Source organism: Pristiophorus japonicus, chromosome 5, assembly GCF_044704955.1.
Source record: "Pristiophorus japonicus isolate sPriJap1 chromosome 5, sPriJap1.hap1, whole genome shotgun sequence".
NCBI lineage: Eukaryota > Metazoa > Chordata > Chondrichthyes > Pristiophoridae > Pristiophorus > Pristiophorus japonicus.
Genome location: NC_091981.1, coordinates 251,210,810 through 251,238,621, shown reverse-complemented (window position 1 = coordinate 251,238,621; position 27,812 = coordinate 251,210,810). Strand labels below are relative to the sequence as shown.

Sequence of the window (27,812 nt, the reverse complement as noted above, 5' to 3'; positions counted from 1 at the left end):
TCCTCTCCCGCCCCCCCACCCCGCCTCTCCATATCAAGAAAGAAGGAAGGACTTGCATTTATATAGCGTCTTTCACAACCACAGGATGTCGCAAAGTGCTTTACAGCGATTAAGTACTTTAGTCACTGTTGTGATGTAGGAATAACAAATATATAAAAACAAATGAAGTGTCCCCTGTTTTTTGAGTTAAATATTTGCATTTCATGCACATTTCTTTCTGCTCCTCACACATACAAAGAAAATGTTAAAGGATGTCAGGAGATCTGCTGTCATATTCTCTGTATCTTGCGGCTGGCAAGACTGTCTGTTGCAGTTGTGTATGTGTCGGAGGTTTTCCCTTTCATCAAAGGATAGTACATTGAAAGAATCTGTGATCGTCTGCTTGATGATGCACTCTTTTGCAATGTATTCTCTAACACACAAATCAGTTCTCTATTTCTAATCAAATTCAGCAGAGACCGCAGTTTTTTTTAAACTTTTAAATTAGACGTTAAATGAGATAGTTTAGACTGGAAAAATTATGAGAATGCAAAGAGAAATGTAGGCAACATTTGAAATGTGCTGGTGTTTGTCTCTTTGACGAACTGCAGCTGTCAAATACATTTGACGCTATTTAAATTCATTGACCTGATAATTAAATCAGTTCCACTGATATGCTTCACTGGGTCATTTATTGTGCTTTTCATATACAGTATATACTTGGTGTGTTCATTAAATATGCTCAACATTAGTTTATAATGTAAAAAAAATGTTAAGTGTATGATTGCTTTATGAGGAATTACTCCTTAACATAATGGAAAGTTGAATCTAGATAGTTAATCTGCAATCACATCCTACTGCTATCATAATATTCAGCCCCAGTCTGTCTTTTAAATGCATAGTCCGGGTTGCTTTCTTTATATTGGTCGACCATTGAAGAAAACACTCCAGAAGCAGTTCAGCAAAATACAGATCCATTATTGAGTCAGAGAGTGTCTCTATCTCTGTTGCTTAGGAGCTAGTTTTCTCCTTGGACATACACTACATTAATGTCTTTACTGTCTTTTTACTGCTCCCAACCTTGTTCCCCAGAGCCCAAAAGACACATTGACATTTAAGGGTGGGATCGTGGATGGATTGTAAACTGATTTACTATTTGTGCACCTCCAAACCCCCTGCCGAAACCAAGTATACCAACTCCCAATTATGGATACAAATAAATAATAGAATCATACATCACAGAAGGGAGACATTAGGCCCATTGTTCCCGTGCCAGTTCTATTAAATGTTTCCTTTTCGAGTATATACCCAGTTCCATTTTGAAAGCATACAGGATCTTGGCTTTATAAATAGAGGCATAGCGTACTATTGAATCTGCTTCTACCACCTTTTTAGGCAGTGCATTCCAGATCATAACAACTCGCTGCATAAAAAAAATCTCCTCACCTTGGCCCTGGTTCTTTGGCCAGTTACCTTAAATCTGAGTCCTCCTGTCAGTGGAAGCAGTTTCTCCCTATCTGCTCTATCAAAACCTCTCATCATTTTGAACACTTCTATCAAATCTCCCCTGAACCTTTTCTGCTCCAAGGAGAGCAATCTCTCAATCTCTGGTCTCTCCACATAACTGAAGTCTGTAATCCATGGTACCATTCTCGTAAATCTCCTCTGCACCCTCTCCAAGGCCTTGATTCCTGGGATGTGGGAGTTGTATTATGAAGAGAAATTGTGTTGAATGGGTCTCTACTCTCTGAAGATTAAAAGAATGAGAGGTGATCTCATTGAAACATACAGGATTCTGAAGGGGATCGACAGGGTAGATGCTGAGAGGTTGTTTCCCCTGGCTGGAGTGTCGAGAACTACGGGCACAGTCTCAGGATAAGGGATAGGCCATTTAAGACAGATGAGGAATTTCTTCACTCTTTGTGCATCTTTGGAAATCTCTGCCCCAGAGGGCTTTGGATGCAGAGTCTCTGAGTATATTCAAGGCTGAGATAGATTTTTGGAGTCTCGGGTAATCAAGGGATATGGAGATCGGGTGGGAAAGTGGAGTTGAGGTCGATGGTCTGTCATGATTGTACTGAATGGTGGAGCAGGCTCGAAGGGCTGTAGGGCCTACTCCTGCTCCTATTTCTTATTTTCATATGTTGACATCATTCCTAAAATGTGGTGTTTAGAATTGTTTACAAGACTCCAGCTGAAGGCCTAATGTCTTATAAAGGTTTACCATAATTTGCTTGCTTTTGTACTCTCTGCCTCTATTTATAAAGCCAAGGATTATGTATGCTTTTTAACAGCCTTATGAAAGCTGGTTTTCATTCTGTTTACAATACTTCATGGCTCAAAAAGATATATGGGAAATAGAATGGAGCCCCAATGCGGTCATTCAGTTGCCGCTAACTTTAAATCTGCAAGGAATGGTCACCATTATGTATGCTCCTTCTCCAGCTATTAAATCGGTTTAATATATGCTTGATGCTCTGTATGCAGGGTATTTATCATAGTGGTGATTATGCACAATTGACCTTGGCGTTTTGTCCCCAAGTGTACTGAGAAACTTGGGGCAGAGAAGAGCTCCTTTATGCTCATCATTGAAGTAGAGCGGCATTTGTAACTTATGTTACCTTAGTTTATATGGCTCCTATGTGGCTCAGAGATGTGGACCATATACAGCAGACATCTCAAAACGCTGCCTCTGCAAAATCCTGCAAATTGTCTGGGAGGATAGACGCACTAACGTCCGAGTTCCCGCTCGGGCCAAAATCCCCAGCATCGAAGCACTGACCATACTCGACCAGCTCCGCTGGGCGGGCCACATCGTCCACATGCCCGACACGAGACTCCCTCAGCAAGTGCTCCACTCTGAATTCCTATATGGCAAGCGTGCCCCAGGTGGGCAGAGGAAACGTTTCAAGGACACCCTCAAAGCCTCCTTGAAAAAATGCAACATCCCCACCGGCACCTGGGAATCCCTGGTCCAAGACTGCTCAAAGTGGAGGAAGTGCATCTGGGAGGGCGCTGGGCATCTCGAGTCTCGTCACCGAGAGCATGCAGAAATCAAACACAGACAGCGGAAGGAGCGTGCGGCAAACCAGACTCCCCACCCACCCTTTCCTTCAACCACTGTCTGTCCCACTTGTGACAGACTGTAATTTCCGCATTGGACTGTACAGTCACCTGAGAACTCACTTTTAGAGTGGAAGCAAGTCTTCCTCGATTCCGAGGGACTGCCTATGATGTAGGTGCTCCTTCTGCCCTTCACTGCATTATGATTTTGGGGGAGGGGGAGGAAGAAGTGAAGAATGGTGATCTACAAGTATTTACATTAATTCGGTTTAATATATGCTTGATATATTATGTAGGGCATTTATCATAATGGTGATTATGTCCTCGCCGCACAGCACTGACCCCCCCAAACATCAAGATCCATGGCGTGGCCCTGGACAACGTGGACCACTTCCCCTATCTCGGGAACTTCCTATCAACAAGAGCAGGCATTGATGATGAGATCCAACACCACCTCCAGTGCGCCAGAACAGCCTTCGGCCATCTGAGGAAAAGAGTGTTTGAAGATCAATCCCTTAAAGCTGTCACCAAGCTCATGGTCTACAGGGCCGTAGTAATACCCGCCCTCCTGTATGGCTCAAAGACGTGGACCATGTACAGTAGACACCTCAAGTCGCTGGAGAAATACCACCAGCGATGTCTCCGCAAGATCCTACAAATCCCCTGGGAGGACAGACGCATAAACATTCGCGTCCTCGTCCAGGCCAACATCCTCAGCATTGAAGCACTGACCACACTTAATCAGCTCCACTGGGCAGGCCACATAGTTCGCATGCCAGACACGAGACTCCCAAAGCAAGCGCTCTACTCGGAACTCGTCCACGGCAAACGAGCCAAAGGCGGGCAGAGGAAACATTACAAGGGCACCCTCAAAGCCTCCCTGATAAAGTGCGACATCCCCACTGACACCTGGGAGTCCCTGGCCATAGACCGGCCGAAGTGGGGGAAGTGCATTCGGGAGGGAGCTGAGCTCCTCGAGTATCGTCGCCGAAATCAAGCGCAGGCAGCGGAAGGAGCGTGCGGCAAACCAGGCTCCCTGCCCACCCTTTCCCTCAACAACTATCTGTCCCATCTGTGACAGAAACTGTGTTTCTCGTATTGGACTGTACAGCCATCTAAGAACTCATGCTTAGAGTGGAAGCAAGTCTTCATCGATTCCGAAGGACTGCCTATGATGATGATTATGCACAATTGACCTTCACGGTTTGTCCCCAAGTGTACTGAGAAACTTGGGGGAGAGTAGGGCTCCTTTATGCTCATCATTAATGTGGAGCGTCATTTGTAACTTATGGTACCTTAGTTTATTTTCCATCTTGTACAAAAATAAATTATTAAAGACAACACTGACATCACTATATCCTTTATTGCAGCTCAGCAATGCTTTAGTTTGAGTGAGGGGTGAAAAATCTACTATTGGCCTAAGGGCAATCTTTCTAGTTGCCTCCTAATATTCAGCTTGCTATGCTCAAGACAGTTACAATAATTCCATTAGAAACAAATGCGATTGAAAGTGCTGGTTAAAAATGACTGTCCCTTGTGGCTTTTTCTGCCCCGCTGTGAGGCTGAAATTCTCATGCACATAAAGCATGGCAATCAGGAACATAACAGCACAAACCTCCATTCTTTCAGCTAAATAATAAACAGAATGTTAAAAGTAATTTTTTTTAGGGCAAAGTTTAATAATTTATAGATTCTGGTCTCCTCATCGAACCACATCTAACTGTAAAAGCCTGCCTTTGCTTCATCTTCTGTGATATGTAAAGTGGAGGAAAAAATAGCAAGATACTTCATAAATAACCAAACAGGAAAGAAAGATTGGAAGATGTGTGAGATACACTGGGTAATGAGAGCTAAGAGAAGTTAAACACTCTGTGAAACCCGCCATTATTGTCTCAGATGCATTGAAGTCTTATCACCTGGGGTATCAGAGAGATGAAATGCAAGCTCAGTGTGCAGAAAATATTCAGGGTAACAGGAATAAAATTTCCACGTGTTATGGTTACCAGTGAGATGTGAGGGTCCTCATCAGAGTCGGATAACATGGTCTCTCTTGATTTTTTTTTTTGTGCATATCATCATCATCATCATAGGCAGTCCCTCAAAATCGAGGAAGACTTGCTTCCACTCAAAGTGAGTTCTCAGGTGACTGTACAGTTCAATACGGGAATTACAGTCTCTGTCACAGGTGGGACAGACAATCGTTGAAGCAAAGCGTGGGTGAGACTGGTTTGCCACACACTCTTTCCACTGCCTGTGCTTGTTTTCTGCATGCTCTCAGCGACGAGACTCGAGGTGCTCAGCGCCCTCCCGGATGCACTTCCTCCTCTTAGGGCAGTCCTTGGCCAGGGACTCCCAGGTGTCGGTGGGGATGTTGCATTTTATCAAGGAGGCTTTGAGGGGGTCCTTGAAACGTTTCCTCTGCCCACCTTCGGCTCGCTTGCCGTGTAGGAGTTCCAAGTAGAGTGCTTGCTTTGGGAGTCTTGTGTCAGGCATGCAAACAGTGTGGCCTGCCCAACGGAGCTGATCGAGTGTGATCAGTTCTTCAATTCTGGGGACGTTGGCCTGATCGAGGACGCTAACATTGGTGTGTCTGTCCTTGGTGCGTCTGTGCTCCCAGGGGATTTGCAGGACCGTGTGGAAACATCGTTGGTGGTATTTCTCCAGCTATTTGAGGTGTCTACTGTATATGGTCCACGTCTCTGAGCCATACAGGAGGGCAGGTATCACTGCAGCCTTGTAGACCATGAGCTTGGTGGCAGATTTGAAGGCCTGATCTTCGAACAGACAAAGTGTTCGAATACTCCTGACAGTCATGCAAGCCATTTACCCACTTTATTTACCATCTTGTACATGCTGCAAATTGAAAGGTGTGAAGAAAGAAAGACAGATTTGCATTTATATTGTGCCTTTCATGACCACTGGACATCTCAAAGCGCTTTACAGCCAATTAAGTATTTTGGAGTGTAGTCACTGTTACAATGTGAGAAACATGGCAGCCAGTTTAAGCACAGCAAATTCCCACAAACAGCAACATGATAATCTGTTTTTGTTATGTTGGTTGCCCTAGGGATAAGTATTGGCCAGGACACCGGGCTCCCCTACTCTTTTTCGAAATAGTGCCATAGGAACTTTTACGTCCACCTGAGGGAGCAGACAGGGTCTTATCTGAAAGACCGCACCTCCGACAGTGCAGCATTCCCTCAGCACTGCACTGGAGTGTTAACCTAGATTTATGTGCTCAAGTCCCTGGAGTAGGACTTGAACCCATAACCTTCTGAATCAGAGCGTGAGTCACAAGTGTAACATTTCTGTTGCAGGTCAAGAAGCCAGTTAACATTTTGAACTCTGCTGTTCAGTAAAACCTGTAATAATTTTCAAATACTATGGAATTTTGTATCCTGTATGCAAATATTGAAAAGACCAGTGGTAGTAATAAAAATTCATGTTTTGTAGCAAGTTTCGGATGTTACAAATTCTGTAATTGGGAACATTGCTGTCACTATATAGTGTTTGTTTTGTAAGAGTTGTTATTGGCTGAGAGAATTGCTGATTATGCATCAAGATGTTCACTGGTGCAGTGTAAAGGGGACATCAAGTAGTTTGAATTCCTGCGATAATTGTTTATAAATTTATGAGGGATGTTTGTTCACGAGAGCTTGTCACAACAAGTAGCCTTTCAGTGTGTCAGAGCTAACGTGTTACGTGGAAGAGATGTTGCTTAGTAACAGCTGTATATCATTTTTATTGGTGGAGACACTTTGCCCTTGATGGTGTTTGGAGGTATGGTTGAAATATTTACTCTTTTGAGACAGTTGAATAACAAATTCATTCAACATGAATGATAAAGTGCAATGTCACAAAATGAAGATTCATTTGAACTTGAATTTAATTATTGCACCAGGCATCTTATTGCAGAAGGCAAAATAAAGTTGCTGGGAATCTGAAGTAAAAACCGAAAATGCTGGAAATACTCAACAGGTCAGGCAGCATCTGTTGAGAGAGGAACAGAGTTAATGTTTCAGGTCTGTGACCTTTCTTTATGGCAGAGATGCCTCATTGTCCATTAAAAATCTTATCTTCGGACAGTCAGTACTCATAAAATTACAATGTATGAACTGGTACAAAACTGAATCAGTATTTTGAAGAACAACAGCACTGAAAGTACACGTTACTGCACACAAATATTAAATGGCTCTGTGCTTGACAACACAAACTTCGTAAAACCATGTAGAGTGCATAATATATGTGGGTCTAGTAATGTGATCTGCTTCAAATCTTTGTGTCGACCTTGCAGTACTTTAGTCTGAACAAAAGAAACGAATAGAAATGTATCAGTAGACCCCTGATAATTCAAGCTGCTTGGAGCCCAATTACTCGCAGCCATTATCATCATAGCTATTCAGTCAAAGATAGTAATGGTATTATTCTCCTGTTCACTTCACGTGCTGAATGGAATGTTGCAATTTACTTTTTTGTGTATCTTAACAATGAGTGCGTCAAACCGAAGAAAGCCAATAATTGCAAAATTAGCCTTTTGGGCCACCCAGATAATGAGTATGAAATTGTTATTTCAACTTTACGTTGGGTGATGTATGTGTGTTTATTAATAGTTGGCCAAATGTCGGATAGAACATGTTCGTAAGATTTTCTTAGTGCTCTTTTTAAAATTTTTGTCAAGTTTTCTAGCGTTTATACGCAGATGCATGCTTTTCCAGAACCATTGTGAACCCTTTCTGTTTTTAAAGTGTTTCTGTGAAATCTATTGCAGTCGTTAAAAAAAGGGTTTGAAAGATTAGATGACTTGTGCAGTATGAACTCATAGGCAGGGAGTTGATCTGATATTTCCTGGTCCATACTTAAAATACTACTTCCTTTTCAGTAATTGATTAAACATCAAGCAGGTTTCTCTTGACATCGTAAAGCAATCTTCAGCATTTCAAGTAATGAACTGATAACAATTTTCTTGGAAAAATTGCTGTTATTTTTTAACACAATGACCCAGAATTTGCTGGAGGGAGGGCATCTCGGCATGTGTCCCGCTGGTTAGACTTTTTCCCTCGCTCTTATGCTCAAAATAATTTTGACTTGTAAGTTGCTGGAAGTGTGAGCTGATAATGAGGGCAACGGAGCATCTGGGACCTTAGTGATCGACGGAACTAACAGTCCGTCTCCTTTACCAGTGAGATTTCAGGATTGGGAAAGAGACAGAGTAATTGACCGAGAAGGAAATATAATGAATTAGTGTGGGTAAATTAGAATCAAATTAGGGACAGAGAGGGAAAGAAAGATTTGATTAAGAGAGAGAAAAAAGAGACACAAAGGAAAAGTGAAAGCTAAATGTAAACTTTAAATTTTTAAAAGCTCTACCAACAATTTACTGAGACTCCACTTTTTCATTGTTCAATTTCTGGGCAGGAGAAGTTGATTGGAACTGCAGGAACAAAAATCATCTCATCAAAAATGTACTTGCGCTGCTAAGTAGCAGCCCTAACTTTCTGCGGCGAGTTGAATTGGCAATTCCGGTGCAAATGCATCATCATCATCATAGGCGGTCCCTTGAAGCGAGGATGACTTGCTTCCACGCCAAAAAGGAATGAGTTCACAGGTGTTTCAATGAAGGACCTAATATTCCAGATCTCAAACTACATCTTGGAGGGTGGAAGATGTCTGTGCTTGGATTTTTTAACGTGGGGTGGCCGTTGCACACCAGCCACCACACGGGCTTGACAGAGCCAGGTCTAGGTCCAGTGGCAAGGATTAACCAAGACGACTGGAGACCAGCTCTGCTACATGGACCGAGCGCGCACGCATATAGCAGTGTGGGCTGGTCTGTGCTGCCCCTGGGCCCTCGGCTCTTCTGGGCCTCAGACTTATGCCTCTCCCGGGGCCCGGTCACCTCCTTCTACAAACTCTTGCTGCTCCTTCTCCCCGCCTGCTGTGCCTACCCGCACTGCAATCAGCGACCTGGCTTCGCAGCCATCGCCCTCCTGCAGTGGTATGCCGCCGCACACTGCTCCGTGCAAATGCAGCAACTGCATGAAACTCATGTATTTTGTATTTGTGAATGAAATAGTGCTGAGTATTTGTGAGCTCTCCTTATTGGGGAGGAGGGGCACGAGCTTGGCAAATGTCCGCTTTCAGCGTCTGCTAATTCTCACTTGCTGTTTCTCTGGTGTTTTTAAATCCGCTTTTCGGTTTTAAGTCATTTACCTGGCCGTTTACATGTTGACACTTGAGCGTGAGTTGCCAATTTTTGCGAGGCTAACGGCGGAGCAGCACAAATCGTCCAGCAACTTGTAGTGACTTGGAATTACTTTCCATTTCTCACAAGAGGCTGCCTGCTATTGCCATTCGCATGGGTTAATGCTGGAAATGGTGAGCAGGTACAGTCCAATAACTGCATCATTTCATAACTTCTCTTGCAGTTGCCTACACTTTTAACACTGCATATCATACATTCATTTCATCAATAGAGAGATGTGCCCTTACTGCTAACTGCCAAGTACTGGGATGCTCATACCCTTATCCCTATACTCCAATACTATTTCCCAGTTTCCTGACTTTAAAATATCTTTATTTTTACAGTGCAGTTAAGTTTGAAGACAGAAATTTAGGTTAGCTCAGTGATACATTGTTAAATGTTTTACAACATTTTCTGATATATTTCTGGAGACTGAGGACTAGGAAATTGGCTTCAGTCCCTTTGCTTGAATATATTATGCAAATAGGCACAGTGAATGATACTCAACTATACATTTCATACATTTCCTGCAAGTATCCTCAATTTATTTTCCTTGAGCCCACTTCCACCACGGCATGTCTCTAACTGATGCTATATTTTCTCTCACTCTTTTTTCCCCTCTCCTCCCTTTATAGAACATGATTTTTGCTGTCTTGCTTTTCATTGTCTCTTTACACCATAATCACTAGTTTTGGTAGACTTTTGTATTGTCCACATCCCTTCCATACATGTTCTTTTCCGGGTACAAAATCATTGCATTCCATAAACAAAGAGCAAAAAAAAACCACGACAGGCTCTGGAAGGCTGAAACAAAACAGAAAATGCTGGAAACACAGCAGGTCAGTCAATCTCTGTGGAGAGAACAGATGAGTTAATGTTTCAGATGTGGAGCCTTTGTCAGAACAGCAAGATATTACCAATTAACAACATGTAAAAAGGAATGGAACAAAGGGAAGGGGAGGAGTAAACACACACGTGCATGCACACATGAGAGAAGAAATAGAATGACCTGTGAAGTGCTCAAGTGGAGAACAGGAGATGGTTAAATGGCTGAAATGACATAAACATCAGACAACAGAGGGCAAAACAAGAGAAATTAAGGACATTTATGAGAATACATGAATAGGTGAGCATCATAGAATCATACAGCACAGAAGTCAATCAGCCCATCATGCCTGTGCCGGTACTTCGAAAGAGCTATTCAATTCGTTAAGGCCAGTTCGTTAGATATATTCAAAAGGGAGTTAGATGTGGCCCTTATAGCTAAAGGGATCAAGGGGTATGGAGAGAAAACAGGAATGGGGTACTGAAGTTGCAATATCAGCCATGATCATATTGAATGGTGGTGCAGGCCCAAAGGGCCGAATGACCTACTCCGACTTTCTATGTTTCTCGTCCCACTCCCCTGCTCTTTGCCCATAGCCGTGCAAATTTCTCCTTTTCAAGTATTTATCCAATTCTCATTGGAAAGTTACTATTAAATCTGTTTCCACCACCTTTTCAGATTCCTGATCATAACAACTCGCTGAGTAAAAACATTTCTCCTCATTTCCCCGCTGGATTTTTTGCCAATTATCTTAAATCTGTGTCCTCTGGTTACTGAGCCTCCAGTCAGTGGAAATGGTTTAAGAACATAAGAAATAGGAGCAGGAGTAGGCTCGAGCCTGCTCCCCAATTCCATAAGATCATGGCTGATCTGATCCTGGCCTCAACTCCACTTCCCTGCCCGCTCCCCATAACCCTTGACTCCCTTATTGTTCAAAAATCTGTCTATCTCCACCTTAAATATATTCAAAGACCCAGCCTCCACAGCTCTCTGGGGTAGAGAATTCCAAAGATTCATGACCCTCAGAGAAGAAATTCCTCCTCATTTCTGTTTTAAATGGGCGGCCCCTTATTCTGAAACTCTGCCCCCCTAGTTCTAAATTTCCCCACGAGGGGAAACATCCTCTCTGCATTTACCCTGTCCAGCCCCCTCAGAATATTATATGTTTCAATAAGATCACCTCTTATTCTTCTAAACTCCAATTAGTATCATGTCATAGGCGGTCCCTCGAACGATGATGACTTGCTTCCACAAGAGTTCACAGATATTTCAGTGAAGGACCCGGTATTCCAGTCCTGAACTCCAGTTGAGGGGGTGGAAGATGCCTGTGCGTGGATTTTTTCAACGTGTGGTGACCGTTGCACATCAGTCACCACATGGGCTTGACAGAGCTAGGCCTTTATCCAGTGGCAAGAGTTGAACCAGGACAACTGGAGACCTGCTCTGCTGCACAGACCTAGTGCGCACACATATCGCAGTGTGGGCTGGCTCGTGCTGCCCCTGAGCCCTCGGCTTTTCTGGGCCCAGTACCCTCATTCGCCGCACCTCTGCCACGATGTTCCAAGGCCCGGTGCTCCAGCTCTATTTATAGCCCCAACCTACGGTGGTGTTCTCACACAGTTTGGGGCGGCCCATGATGTTCCAGGGCCCGGCGCTCCACTCTATTTATAGCCCCGACCTGTGGTGGTGTTCTCTCACAGGTCGAGGCGGCCCAACCTGCTCAACCTTTCTTCATATGACAACCCCATCTCATATGACATCTCGGGTTTCTCACCATCGACTCTATCAAAAGAGAATGGAGGAGATAAGGCAAGTGGAAATGGAAGCACAAAAAACTGGCAAAGCAGTGTAGTCTCCGGTGGCCCAAGAGCCTGAGCGAACCATTGGGCAAGCCAACACCACAGCACAGTGATCAGACTGAAGATCCCCACCCACCACAAGCAGCATCATGTTTCCCCCTCTCTTCCCCTCCCCCTCCCCCAACCCCACTCCCAAGACAAAGTCGTACCTCTCCCCCCACTGCCTGCACTTGCCGCAGAAGAGAAATATGGAGCTATGCATAAGGACTGAAGTTATTAAAGTCAATATTTAAGGCCAGAAGGCTGCAAAGTGTCTTAACAGAAAGATAAAGGGCTGAAATTAGTCTTTGGTGGAAGATTAAAACAAACTACAGCAAATCTATGGCCCGTTTAATGGAAAAGATCAATTTCATCCCAAGGTGCTAGTTCTCGAGCTTGCAATAAACTTCATTGGAAAAGTGTAGAAGGCCAAAGACAGAGAGGCGAGAATGGGAGCGGAATGTGGAATTGAAGAGGCAGCGACGGGGATCTTGGGGTTGTACTTGTGGGCAGAACGGCGTGTCTGGGAAAAGTGGTCACCCAATCTGTTTTGGTCATCCACCCTGCCGCCCCTCCCCACCACCATTGTAGAGGAGGCGACACCATTGAAATCCATGCTGTGGAAACTCTTCTGGAATATTTCAGCTCACTGCCTTTGAGCTGTCCTTACCCTAAAAGAGTCTGTACATAACAATGAAGTCCGGGATAAGGCAGAAACCCAATTTATTGTGTAGAGTCCTCTGAGCAAAGAAGCTCTCACACCACTTACAATATATTTAGTAACAATTGGGTGCTGCACATGTCTTGAAGTTGATGCTCATACATCTGACATGTAGCTGCACTACTATATTAGAGATGAAAAGAAAATCTCCAAATGCTGGAAATCTGAAAAATAAGCCGAAATTTCAGTAAACACACAGCCGGCTGATCAGCATTTGGAACATTTTAAGTGGGCATTTGATCAGAACTTCTTAAAGGTTCCACTCGAAGCAATAACCTTTTTTTTTCCAGAGGCTCACTATCTTTGCATCTCCAGCATTTGTTTTTCATGTTCTGTATAAGTACATTCATTTCCGGCAATTATTGCCAGATTATTTCTATTCGTATTCTCTATGCTTCTGGACAGAACTTTGTTTTTTATGTTGTGTGCACTGAGCCAGCCACAGTAATGTTCCCTTTGTTATTTACTTCCAGACAATGACACAATATCATTTGCCAAATCTGAATCTATTAATTCTTGGTCTTTTGTCCAGATAATTCCCAGATGTTTTCCATCTTGTGTTTTTTTTTCAGGGTACTCGTGCTATTACAATTTCAAAGGACACTAGTGAATGAATATATTCTTCTTCCATTCCTGTTTTTATTAAGCACAGTATGAAAGGCTGTCCCCTGCTCTTACACAACATTGCCTTTCTTTATATGATAATTTTGATTTCTTTTGATACGTTATCAATGCTCAAAATCTTCTATCAGATACTTGGACACGCAGAATTATTGCGGTTTTCTCCAAGTCTGCAAAATCTAGAATGTTTCTCAAGATAATATTTAGTTGATTTGTAGCTGTTTGTTTTTGTGGTCTGTGCCTGGTAACTGCTGAATTTGTCTGGTACTGCTCTGGAATACACAATTAAATGATAAATAGGGCGGCTAACAGTCCGATTCTTTTTATCAGAATTATTGCTAAGGAGTCAGTTTACATCCAATCTTACGTGTAGTGTTAAGGCAAAGAAACAGTCATTCAGCTCATCAAACCCATGCTGGGATTTTTCTACATGAGCCACCTATCCTAATCCCACTCTCCTGCTTGCTTCCCATAACTTTTAATATTCCTTGGAGGTTATTTTGACTTTGCGCAATAGTGTTAACTGGCGATGGCGAATTGGGTTTATATCTCTCCCAGTTTTTATTTCCATTGGATCCAAAGGTCTGGCATTTATATCGCATCTTTCACCATCTCGGGTTGTCCTAAAGTGCTTTACAGCAAATTAAGTAGTTTTTGTTTTGAAGTGTCATCATTGTTGCAATGCTGAGAAATACAGCAGCCGATGTAAAGGTCCCGCAGACATCAATGAGATAATGAGCTCATAATCTGTTTTAGTGAGATTGGTTGAGGGATACATGTTGACCAGGACACTGGGAGAACTCCCCTGCTCCTCTTCAAAAAGTGTCATGGGACTTTTGACATCTATCTGAGAGGCCAGATGGGGCCTCGGTTTAACGTCTCATCCGAAAGATGGCACCTCCAACAGTGTAGCACTGACCCAGTAACTGCACTGAAGTTCCAGCCTAGATTGTGTGCTCAGGTCTCTGGAGTGGGGCTTGAGCTCTCAATCGTCTGACTCTGACGCGACAGTGCGACTACTGAGCCACAGCTGGCACCTAATATTGTGTGTCTCGCATTGTTTGTCAAATAGGTTTCTAATGTCCTATCGCTCCTGGATCCAGGTATTTTGCTGGCTTATCCAAACATTGCTCTTATTTATATGTACACTTCTGATTTTCTTTTGTTATGTCCCTTTCTATTCTGTGTGTTCTTTGTCTCTTTGCTGCATTCTCTTTCCTGTCTGTTTGAGCCTACTATATGATGGATTAATCTATTTTCTTTTAAATATGTGGAGGTGCAAAAGGTCCTTAGTCTGGCTTTATCTACCTTCACAGAACTCTTCCTCACAGGACAAGTTTAACTGGGGTTGCTGAATACTCTCTCCTTATATATTCTTCCTCCAACTGAACCACATTCCTAAATGCCTTCTTGTAACTAATGGTTTTGCCAATTTCTGTTTCTCTGTCATGGTCTATTATTTGTCTCTCAACGTTCTACAATATCAAAAGTAAATCTCAAATCCATTGATAACGGATCTGTGACATTCCTTGGTAAAGCTCACGCAAAAAGAGCGATAAATATTATTTTGCCACTGTAATTTAAGGTCAGTACAATCCCATTTAGAGTTTCCTGTTGTAAAATATAGGCAGTAACCATTGATTGGACTGCCAAGGAAACATAGAAACATAGAAAATAGGTGCAGGAGTAGGCCATTCAGCCCTTCGAGCTTGCACTGCCATTCAAGATCATGGCTGATCATTCCCTCAGTACCCCTTTCCTGCTTTCTCTCCATACCCCTTGATCCCCTTAGCCGTAAGGGCCATATCTAACACTCTCTTGAATATATCCAATGCCACAGAATTTGTTCCTCGCTGTGAAATTCCTCCCCTGCGTAAAAACAAGAAAAAGAATGGTTGCATATCATTAAATCTTCGATTTGACACGAGAATCACGAGAATCCCAAGATTTCTTAGTTGATATGGAGGTCTTGAACTCTTGCTCCTATTTCTGTATTAACTAAGAGGTCAAATGTACTAATACCATTGTCCCGTCTGCTCTCCAAGTCTGATGACTTTCCATCTCCCTGTCAGTTCTGCTGGCTCTCTCACTGTTGCTGCTTCTGTAACCCAGGGTACCTCCCCACCCTCAACCACCAACCAGTCCCCCCCCCTCCCAAACTCTGCGATGGATTGACTGACTAAGTGCTGATGGCTGACTCACTGTTCCTGATCTCTTGAGTTCTGTCAGCAGCCGTTTCTGCTCCAGACTCCTCGCAGCAGGTACTGCTGTACTTTATACCTCAAGCCCCTCTCTTTCAACTTATGTTTTTTTTTCAATCTGTAAATAGCTGCTGCTTAGCATTTAAGATAAGAATGACTGTACAGTTCAGTTCAGTAACGTGCTACATTCTCTAGCCACTATTTTGAATTTAATTCGACTTGCTGCAGAAATTGCCCTCAAGGTCCCACAGAATTCTAGGGGCCTTGCCCATTCTGCAGACCATTTCTCCATGCATTCAACACTCTCAAACCCATATTCCCTGTGGCTGACCCTTTGAATTGGAGCTCGCATTTTCCAGGTTGACAAGTCAGTGTTTCAAGCCTCAGATCAGCTTGTCTGTTGTTCACAATGAAACTGCACAGAGCCGCCAGTCTTTGGTCCCAATTTTCCCCAATCAAAAATTATGCCGTCCACTCACCTGTACGCATGTTTCTTTGAGCACCGTCAGCACTTGGAAAAATCGCTAGTTTCCGGTAAAGGAAACCAGATTGTCGGCTGGTGCTTCCCGAGTCCATCTCGGGGGGCGGGTGCCAGCAGTGTGCGCCTAACATGCACTGCGCATGCGTTTTTAAAAACAACTCATTGAGCATGTGCGTTGCGCATGCGCAGAAAAAAAAAGGACCTTTTGCCGGGGATAGCAGCGGAGGTCAAGTCGACTGCGTAGAAGAATTGGAAAAGGCTGCCCAGGGTGTTTTTTAAAGGATGTCTCCTGTTGATGTGCTGATTTTGGCTTCTGTTTGCAATAAGGCGGCTTCTTATTGGAGTATTGCACTTTTGGAGTATCTTTGGAAATTTTTAGCCACTTGGAACTTCGATGGAAAGGCGAATGGTGAAGATTTCTGTTTAATTTGCCTGCCTGCAGTTCTCTCAACAAAGGAGGAGCCTTAAATGTAAGTTTTTTTTTAGCTGAATTATTTTCAAAGTGCATTAAGTTGATCGAAAATTGCCAGGGAGGCCCTTCGGCCGGGGATAGGAGCGGGCCAGCACCGATTTCGTTAAGTGTAGGTAAGGCTTTTTCCAATGGTCTTGCATGTGTGCGGTTTCAATAAAAAAACATTATTGGGGAAAGCGGCCTTATAGCCAGAAAGGGCTTGTAAACTGCTTTTTAACGTATACCAGCGCCAGAATGTATGGCGCCCAACAATCTGGTGCTGGCAGTCAGCACCGCTGCCCCAACACTGGGGAAACTTTTAATTGACCTTTAACGCCAGCAAAATCACTGGGCGTCGAAAAATTGGTGCTCAGCGCTGGACAAAATAGGGGCCTTAGTCACTTCAGCTGTTGCTGCACCCTGAGTGCCTTGTGCACAGCTCTTGCATTTCCAGCAAGCAAAACTCAGTCAACTGAGTTGTTGGCTATCAGTGTTTTTGGAAGCTATTGGTGGCCATTTCTGAGGCTGCCATGTATGGTTTACCTCGTCAAAGGATAGTGTGCAGAGAATTAATTTTTTTTGTCCAAGGAGTTACTGTACAGCGATAGTGTCAATTTCTTATCGGTGATGTTTCTGTTTCCTGCTTTCCAATTGGTTATTTTCTATTTGTTATTCCACTAGTTATATTGCACAAAAAAATGTTGATTGGCCAAAAAAAATCAGCACTCAATATTTTCTCTCCGATTGTCTTAAGAAAAAAAGTAAAAATTTCTACAGGTAGCAGCCATGGTACCCCAATATGGATGCCTAAATATTGGATTTTCCCGAATAAATACGCTAAAATAAAGCCCTTCATCAAAAAAAATCCCAAACCTACTCATCCTCCTGTCACTTCCCCTCCCCCCTCACCCCTCCACCATGCAGGGCCTAATGTGCCTTACTGAGCCTTAACCCCATATATACCCACCTCAGTCACTGGCAGACAGTGCCAAAGCTACTCATGTCACTCTGCTGCATGGTTGAGCCCAACTAGGCTCCGTGTAGAGCTTGCCACACAACTTTTTTTTGTCAGCTGATGCAGCTCTGGGATTCCAGTGTTTTCTTTGGAGTTTGTCATCTATCTCGGATATTGAATGCTGCACAGCTCAAAGGCAGAGGGAGGAGCTGGTGCGGCGGGACTGGAGATCCCCTAGCCGCCCAGGTTTACCCCACAGCAGAAGAGGATGAATGCGGATTGGCGGGCTCCTTACGAATGCGACAGGGCAACATCAATACCTCTATCCTTCTGCCTCACGGCAGCCCTCTCTGGTGTATCCATCTACACTCTCCTCCCCAATCCACAGACATGTGTTTCTCCAGCCACCAAATGCAGTGCCTCCCTCAGCACCTGTAACAAAGCAGGGAGAAGAATTAATTGTTCCTCTCCCCTCCCATACTTCCATGCTTCTTCCTGGTGCTCTCATTAAGAAACATTCAACTCATTTTGCCTATTTTCCAACATTTTATTCATCATGCTGCACAGTGGAAGTTATTTTAATTTCTCAGGAGGCTGAGGGGGAAGACCTCATTGAGGCGTATAAATTTATGAGGGGCCTAAATATAGTGGATAAAAAGGGCTTATTTCCCTTAGCAGAGGGTCAACAATCAGGGGACATAAACTTAAAGTAATTGGTAGGAGGTTTAGAGGGGATTTGAGGGGAAATTTCTTCACCCAGAGGGTTGTGGGGGTCTGGAACTCACTGCCTGAAAGGGTGGTAGAGGCGTAAACTCTCACCACATTTAAAAAAAATACTTTGATGTACACTTGAAATACCATAACCTGCAGGGTTACGGATCTAGAGCTGGAAAGTGGGATTAAGGTGGATAGCCTCTTGTTGGCCAGCGTGGACACGATGGGCCGAAATGGCCTCTTTCCATGCTATAAACTTCTATGATTCTATATTTATTGACGTATGTTTTGTCTTATTTTTAATGAACATCACAATGTAACGGCTTCATTAGATTTTGGCTTTATAAAATATTTTCCTATAAATGCCGTTATTATTCGGGTCATTAGTTTTCAATTATTCCCCATTATAGTTGCACATAATGGCCCCAAGTTTCGACATGATTTGCTCCTGATTTTTAGGAGCAACTAGTGTAGAACGGAGTATCTTAGAAATCGGAATTCTCGCCATTTAGTTTGCTCCAGTTCTAGTCAGTTAGAACAGTTTCACTTTGGAACAGAATTTTTTTTTCAAAAGGGGGCGTGTCCGGCCATTACGCCTGTTTTCAAAGTTTCGTCAGTGAAAACTTACTCCAAACTAACTTAGAATGGAGTAAGTGAAGATTTTTGTACGCTCGAAAAAACCTTGTCTACACTTTAGAAAATCAGGCGTAGGGAATGGTGGGGGGTGGGGTTTAAAGGGAAGTTTACAAACATTAAACACTTCAGTTTTACAAATAAAGAGCCATCATCAATAATAAATGATAAATACATCAATAAATCAATCAAAAAAAATTAATAAGAAATAATTTTTTTTTTAAATCAATAAATAAAACATTTTCTACTTACCGACTGCAGCACCAGGAGCCCTCCAACAGCGTGCTGGGATGCCCCCCCCCCCACCCAGTGTGTCTCTGTCAGTGTCGCAATCTCTCTGTCTGTGTGTGTCTTTCATTCTCTGTCTGTCAGTGTCTGTGTTTTTGACAGCGAGGGGAGGGGGGTAGAGGGAGAGAGGGGGGGAGCGGAGGGGGAGAGGGGGGAGGAGGAGAAGGGGAGGGAGGGGGGGGAAGGGGAAGGAGATAAGATGGGGGGGAAGGAGAGGATGGGGGGGAAGGAGAGTGGGGGGGGGAAGGAGAGGGGGGGGAAGGAGATGGGGGGGTGGGGAAGGAGAGGGGGGGGGGAAGGAGAGGGGGGGGGAAGGAGATGGGGGGGTGGGGAAGAAGATGGGGGGGGGGGGAAGGAGAAGGGGGAGGGAAGCTGAACGGGCCGGGCCCAAGACTTCGGGCAGGGCCCGTCCCCAGCACCAGATTTTACAGGTAGGTGGCGTTGGGTCGGGTTGGGGGGAGCGCGAGTCGGGGGGGTGGTGGGAGGGAGGTCGGTTCGGTTCGGGTCGGGGGGAGGGAGGGAGAGGGAGGTCAGGTCGGGTCCAGTCCGGGGGGGGAAGCGGGAGTCGGGTCGGTGTCGGGTCCGGTCCGGAGGCGGTGGGCGGGAAACGGGAGTCGGGTCGGGAGGAAGCAGGAGCTGTCCGTGGGAGGAGCCTTATTCATGCAGCCCCAGTGAGGCCATTGGGCCAGGGCTAGGGGCTGCGTGCTTCAGGCCCCTCCCACACAGTTTTGGGCGCCTGGAGCTACTGCACTTGCGCGCCCACTGTAGCGCGCATGTGCAGAGGTCCCGGCACTGTTTTCAGCACAGGGACCTAGCTCCGCCCCATACAGCTCCAGCTGTGCTGCGCCGAGGGCCAGAGGACCTGCAGGGAGCTGGAGAATCTGGAAGTTTTTTTTAGGCGCACTTTGTGGCGCGAAAAACGGGCGTCCAGGTCGGGACTGCGCCGTTCTAGGCACGGCTCGAAACTTGGGCCCAATATTTCCCGAGCAAGGCGTATGCTATAGCCGTTGCACCAGAATGAGCCAACAGATGAGTTGTTATGTGTGCAAATTTCAAATTGCTACCTGCATCCCTTAGCCCTCTTCATATAAATCTGTGAGCAACACTTTGAGAAATCCATTTGCATCTAGTAGTAAATTTCTTGAGTGGCTCGGAAGACAGCAGAAATTCCTTGTATGCACCGGCATGTTTTTGAATCCTTCTGATGCTTTTGAAAGTTGATACAATAGATCAATACAGTGACAGATGCTCATCCCCTGAGTTTGTGGCTGACCTTTATGAATGAGCACAGTCATCTGGTGAAGCACTGGAAATGTTGACTGTGGAACTGGACGGATTTCTCAGGATGGCTGAAAAAACAAACCAGAACAACCTTGCCTGGATAGAGAATGTAATCCTGATTGTGTTGTGGAATCTTGGGTACTAATGTTTAGAAATTTGCATGTGGAGCTTTGTTCAATTGCGTGAGGGAAGTAAGGTTTAAGTGGAATGCGACATAGGGCTAGGAAATTACAAGTTCAATCTCAGTGGATACACCACCTCGTGTGGTACTATGGCAGAAAGTAGGTACATCCCACTTCCATTCCTAGGTCTAAGTTAAGTTAGCTGGGGTAGCTCTGGAGGTGCTGCATGTCATATTCCTTGTGCTAGATGTAGCAAGATCGGCTACGGTTCCCACTTCGGCTACTCTTGGAATAAAAAGAAAGACTTGCATTTATATAGTGCCTTTCACGACCTCAAGATGTCCCAAGGCACTTTTCAGCCAATGAAGTACTTCTGAAGTGTAGTCACTGTTATAATGTAGGAAACGCGGCAGCTAATTTGCGCACAGCACACACCCACAAAAAGAGTGTGATAATGATCAAATAATCTGTTTTTGAGATCCTGATTGAGGGATAAATATTGGCCAGGAGAACTCTTCTGCTCTTCCTTGAAATAGTGCCATGGGATCTTTTAAGTCCACCTGCGAAAGCAGGCGGTGCCTCGGTTTAACGAGTCATCTGAAAGACGGCACCCACCTCCAACAGCATAGCATACATTCAGTACTGCAATCAAATGTCAGCCTAGTTTTTTGTGCTCAAGCCTCTGGAGTGAGCTTGAACCCACAGCCTTCTGACTTGGAGGCAAAGGTGCTATCAACTGAGCCATGGCTGATGCTGTTAATTGTGCTTGAAAGTGTGCATGGATAATGGCTGAGGACAGAGTTGGACTTGGGATCTGCTGGCAATCAGTGTGCTCATAGGGAGTGAGGTTCACTAAGGTTCACCTTGGTGCTGAGCACAAGAGAACAAATCAATTAGACCTTAAAAGAAATTGGGAATAAAAACTAATTCTATTAGATTCAGCTCCACTAATAATTAGTTACAACATACTATTTTGAAGTGATCAGATTAAAAACTGGGCGTCTGCCTATTTTTTGACGTGAAGTACATGAACCCAAGTACGTGTGGAAGGATGTATCATTCATTATCTTCACAGGCACCAGCTGTGGAAGTTTCAGCTTTGGTTTGGAAGATCCTTTGTTGTCCTAATCGATTTTGACTGGAAATACTAATTACATCTTTCTTGATTCTAAATAGCAACACAAACCTGTCAAACAACTGTACAGGAAATTGATTCTCTGCAGTACCTACCATCCCTCCTGCACTCTGCCGACAAAAATGTGGTAGTGGAGAATATGTGTTTGTCATTGGTAATACATCTGCCAGAAAGGGGCAATTATTTTAGAGCTGGGTGAGAACTGGCCCTGCTCTTGAACGCAGTCTTTTTGTAGACTTCGCTACTGAACAAATTGAAGCAATTCATTCCCCAAAAAAGAGATTCATGATAAAGAACGAGAGAGACATTATTAGCCATGAGAACCACATTTCCAAGTTGATATAAAGCAGTTACACCCACCATGAAGGTCCGTGTTTGGGTCCCCAGTCCATGCTGAGATCATTAACCTCAGCTGAGATAGGGTTGAAAGATCTACAATTGGTATCAGTGTTCATGTGGTGGATGATAATGAAGTGTACCAGGAAGAAAAAGACTGCGTTCAAGAGCAGGGCCAGTTCTCACCCAGCTCTAAAATAATTGCCCCTTTCTGGCAGATGTATTACCAATGACAAACACATATTCTCCACTACCACATTTTTGTCGGCAGAGTGCAGGAGGGATGGTAGGTACTGCAGAGAATCAATTTCCTGTACAGTTGTTTGACAGGTTTGTGTTGCTATTTAGAATCAAGAAAGATGTAATTAGTACTTCCAGTCAAAATCGATTAGGACAACAAAGGATCTTCCAAACCAAAGCTGAAACTTCCACAGCTGGTGCCTGTGAAGATAATGAATGATATTCCAGTGCAAGTTGCACAAAAATTTCTCAGTAGATGAAATATGTTTCTTCGAGGCAGTTTCTTTCTTCTCAAAATGCTGTCTTGACTTAGAGACCCAATTGGTAAATTCACTGTACCAGCCTCTTTCACTCAGATCCATTTCTTAATTTTAGTTATCAAATATGATGTGCACTGGGGCAAGCAGTAATAAATCTATCCAGAAAAAATCACAGCTTCAAGAAAATTCAATACTGTACTACTGTTGGCGGCTTCATTGCTCTACAGATTTGGGGCCAATGACAGAGAGGTCAATGTGAATGGGAGAGGAGTTAAAGTGATGAGCTACAGGTAGCTTGGGGTTACGCTTGCAAGCAGAGTGGAGGTATTCAGCAAAGCGGTCATCTAATCTCGATTTGGTCTCTGCAACATAGAGGGAGACAGCATGAAGAGTAATCAATGAGAAGTACTAGATGAGAAGAAGTACATGTAAATTGCTGTCTCACATGAAAGGAGTGTTTGTGGCCCCGTACAGTGATGTGGGAAGAGGTGAATAGGCAGGTGTTGCATCTTCTACTTTCTACGAGAAGGTGCCAGGCGAAGTGCAGCTGGAAATAGGAGTAGGTAAAGAATGAACCAGGGTATTGTGGAGAGAACGGTCCCTAATCTAATATACGGTATTCACTGTTCACTGTGCCACCTTCTTTACATTGGGATGACTAAATGCAGATTAGCTGACAACACGCCTGTCTGTCTACGTGTTGACCCTGAGCTACCTCTGCCTCACTTTAATTCCCTTTCTCATTCCCACCCTAACCCCTCTATCATTCCCGTATTGGACTGTTCAGTCACCTAAGAACTCATTTTTAGAGTGGAAGCAAGTCTTCCTCGATTCCGAGGGACTGCCTACGATGATGACGTACCCTGTTCCAATAATGCTTAACGCAAGCTTCAAGAGCAATATTTCATCCTTCTCTGAGGCACCTTCCAATTCCCTGGTCTGAACATTAACTTCAGTCATTTCAGACTTTAGCGATATCCTCATATTCAAGCCTGTTTTCATTCCTCTTTTTCTGATTTGCTTTGATATGCCTCTCTGGCTCTTATTTTTCAGTTTTGCTGAAGGGTTCGCACCAGAAACGTTAATTTGAATGTTTGCATCTTGACTTACCTGCTGAGTGTTTCCAACTTTGTTTTCAGATTTGCAGCACTTGCAGTATTTTGCTTTACACGTGTACTGGAAAGGTATGATTGGGTTGCCATTCTTTCACAAGAATATGACTGAGCCACAAGAGTTGCTCGGGATTCAGGTAGACTTCTATATATATATGTCAGAAACACAAAAGATGCAGAAGGTGAACCTCAACATTCCATGTAAATATAATCCCCATAGTTTTATACATCAAAATGATGGGTTTGAAAGCCATTTTTCTTGCAGAAAGCATCAGAAACCTTTCACAGACGAATGTTGACCTATCTCAATGCTTTGAATCTTCTCACTATTGTTATGTACGCAGGTGATCTAATTGTATTTTCCAGAACGTCTGAAAATAACATGAAAAGGTTAGAAATGGTGGTATGGATTGACTCGGCAATCCAAGTTCAAACTGAAATTGGATGTTACCTGCTTACATGAGGATTAGAGTTCGGATGTATTGTGTCTGCAGCAGGAATCTTCATTGATCCTCGCAAAACTGATTCCGTTGAAGGTTTCTCTAAAGGATGGAGCTGCTACAGTTCTTGGGATCCTGTGGATGATGTAGAATATTAGGTGTGAGTCGCTACAGCACACTTAAAACTCACCCTCGCAGACAAAGAGTACGACCTCACACGGCTTTACAAGTGGACAAGTTCAATAGGAGGCACTGCTGTACCAACCTGGTGTATTAAGCACACCTGAGCTGTTCTATCCTTGTTGGCTGCTGTGCCGAAGTGAATTATTTTTGTCTATAATGTATCTAGCTGCTGGCTCACTCCACATCACCCTCCAGAATGTTGCCTTGCATGGCCCAATCCTGGCTCAATTTGCAAATATTGTGAGCCTGACTGGAATCTGACTCGTGACTCATTTCCTCAACTGAAGCCATTCCGTTGGCTACAAGCCCGAATCTGGCAGCATCCTAACTGCAGCATGGCCTACTAAGACCACTCTCCTTACTCCTTATTAAAGCGATCACCTATCTACTTCTGTGCTTAGAATCATAGAATGATTTCTTTTTAAATGTATTCATTCACGGGATGTGGGCGTCGCTGGCAAGGCCGGCATTTATTGCCCATCCCTAATTGCCCTTGAGAAGGTGGTAGTGAACCACTTTCTTGGACCGCTGCAGTCCTTGTGGTGAAGGTGCTCCCACTGAGCTGACTTTGTCATAGTGGTTTCATACAACTGAGTGGCCTGCTGGGCCATTTCAGAGGGCAGTTAAGAGTCAGCCATATTGTTGTGGGTCAGGAGTATAGACCAGACCAGGTAAGGACAGCAGATTTCCTTCCCTAAAGGACATTAGAGGGCATAATCTTAGAATAAGGGGTCGCCCATTTAAAACTGAGATGAGGGGGAATATTTTCTCTGAGGGTGGAATTCGCTGCCTCAGAGAGCTGTGGAAGCTGAGTCATTGTCTATTTCTGTCTTAAATTTATTCAGTTTCTTAACCGATAAGGGGTTATGGGGAGCGGGCAAGGAAGTGGACATGAGTCCATGATCGGATCAGCCATGATCGTATTGAATGGCGGAGCAGGCTTGAAGGGCCATATGGCCTACTCCTGCTCCTGTTTTTTTGTTCTTATTAGTGAACCAGTGGGTTTTACCGACAATCTAGGAGTTTCCTGCTCACCATTACTGATGCGAGCTTTTTATTCCAGATGTATTTAATTAACTGAATTTAAATTCCCCAGCTGCCACGGTGGGATTTGAACTTGTGTCTTCTGATCATTAGTCCAGTAACATAACCACCATGTTACTGTACCCATAATACCCCGATACAGCACAGGAGGCCGCCATTCGGCCCATCGTACCTGTGTTGGTTCTATGAAAGAACTATCCAATTAGTTCCACTCCCCTGCTCTTTCCCCATGCTCCGTGCTTGTGCCTCTCCTTTAAAAATCTTGTTCGCTACGACCTTCCCAAGCTGCATAGTGATCGCATTGCTGGGATTTCCTTCCTTTTCTCTTCCCGTAGCCTTTGCACCAAATGGCTTTCATCCTCTGTGATTTCTACATTCACTGCAATACCCCAGTCCCCTCTCCCCTAACTTCCTTGGCCAACTTTTCCTCGCTCAACCTCGCCCTGAATATAAATCACATCCACAGTTACCCCGTACTTAATGTGTACAGATTGTTGCAAAAAAGCCAACTGATTCACAAACTTCCTTCAGGGAAGGAAACATGTCATCCTTACCCCACGATATCTTGGCAACCGTCTCGAACTCCAATCTGACCTTGCCCCTTCCTTCCTCTGAATTGACCTTGCGATGTTTCCCACCCTTCCATCCTACACTGACGGCAGAGGCTTCCACTATCTCAACCCTACTCTCTGGAACTCCCTGCGCAAACTATCCTGTCTACTACTGATTTTAAAAGTCCCCTCCAAGCCAATCTTTTCAACCATACTTTCATCTGTTCCGTTACTGCTTTTTATCTGCTATTTCTTAAAGGTGCGATAGAAATACAAGTTGCTGTTAATTATAAGCTGCCGATTATTGTTTGTGATGCTTGTAGTAACTGGTTTGGTAGAGGATTAGCTGAAGTATGAAAAGTTACAGTACACATCTAATTGCTTCTGTAAACTTAGACCTAAACGATAGAATGTCTGGCTCTTGAGTAGCCAGCAACTGAGAAATTATCAGATTCTTTGTTTGCGCAAACATTTGCAGTGTGCACAGAGAGCCCTCTTTTACATTACTACATCAGCTAAGCTGGATGTCAATTTTCAGTGTTTGGTTTCTCAGTTCCTCCCTTTTGATTTGGCGTTCAAATTCCAGCTGAGTAGAGCAAGTCATAATGCTAATCATTTGCCTTGATGTACGATTCAGGAACCCAGATGGCTCACAGATCACTGGTGAAGAGGCTGAAAATAATGTAATATTCATCACCACTCTGTCCTGGGATATGGTAGATGCCGTACTGCAAGGCTCGACAGATCGTCCGCCAAGACCACAAATGTGTGTTTCCACTAGAGAAGTTGAGCCAATTGTAGAGGATTCAGAACAACACCTGCTATTTCATAGAAAGGGTTTCTCTTTCAGAAAAGGGAAATGCAGTGATTTCAGAATGGTTTTGAATTCCTTCCTTAAAAGGGAAAGCTTCACAGTACTGTATATCCCTAGGTACTAGCTCAACTAAATACTTGCTGAGCCCGAACATGCTTAGCTTCCAGATCCGCTAAAATTGGTTGCATTTAAATTAGTGCGATAAATTCCTTTCAAAGTAGAGAATTTTGTGAATGAGTGAGAGGTATGTGACTCCACAGAGAACACTAATTCTGCAAAATATTATGAATACAATTATTTATTTTGCAGATGTAATGTACAAAGTGACTTGAAAACAATTAAGGCAGGTGAAAGGAAAGCCAACCACTTCTGGTTGGCATCCAATGGCCCCTCTAAGAAAAGAACAGCCCTATGACAACAGAGTTTGGCATGGTTGTGATGCCCCTGTGTTTGAATAGCCTGCCAGTATTCTCTGTCCTGGCTGAAGTACAGGTAGCTGCCAGCTCTACTACCTAGAAGGGCAAGGGCAGCATGCACATGGGAACACCACCACATCCATGTTCCCCTCCAAGTCACCCACCATCCTGATTTGGAAGTATATCGCCGTTTCTTCATTGTTGCTGGGTCAAAATCCTGGAACTCCCTCCCTAACAGCACTGTGGGGTACCTTCACCACAAGGACTGCAGCAGTTCAAGAAGGTGGCTCACCACCACCTTCTCGAGGTCAATTAGGGATGGGCAATAAATGCTGGCCTTGCCAGTGTTGCCCATATCCCAGGAAATTTTTTTTTAAAAAGCTGCATGAAACGATAAGCCAAAAAGTTACAATTTCATGGTGACCGGTGCAAAAGAGGAGATAATTTAGGAAAAAAGTACTTAAACATTAACCTTACATGAAAAAAGGAGCTGGTCATCAATATATATTTTTAAATTCTAACTAGCCAGGAATATGAAAAAGTGAACCTTCCTTGCAGTAATACCAGAGGTATCAGACCCAAGTTATTTGTTTAGAAATGTTTAGGTCTTCACTGTAGAATTGATGATCCGGAACTAATTAGACAGAAACGTCAGATTTGTCAATCCAATATATTATGGTACAACAAATAATGTCATGTGTCTCATCGGCTGCTCAGTATCGCAGTTGGAAATTATGAAAATGCTGGAGTTAATTACACGTGAAAGATTAATAAAGCTACAGATTATAGTTTTATAAAATGTATGTGTACTGAATATTAAATACTGTTCTATAGGCTGGCTTCAAATACACTTCATTCAGATTTTG

The 27,812-nt window shown here is 43.8% G+C and overlaps 1 protein-coding gene across 7 annotated transcripts in view; it reads left to right on the top strand.

Annotated features, from left to right (window-relative positions):
• The window catches only part of LOC139264671 (partitioning defective 3 homolog), a 984,694-nt gene that overhangs the window by 806,518 nt on the left and 150,364 nt on the right, over nt 1-27,812 (top strand). The window contains exon 20 of one of the 7 annotated variants that reach the window (XM_070881549.1): nt 26,354-27,698. The exons of 5 other annotated variants lie outside the window; for them this stretch is intronic. In XM_070881549.1, the coding sequence (XP_070737650.1) occupies nt 26,354-26,654 (301 nt within the window). In that variant the 3' untranslated portion in view covers nt 26,655-27,698. Of the gene's footprint in view, nt 1-23,842; nt 23,887-26,353; nt 27,699-27,812 lie in introns of those variants that run through there. One more of the 7 variants, XM_070881550.1, reaches the window with a different exon arrangement.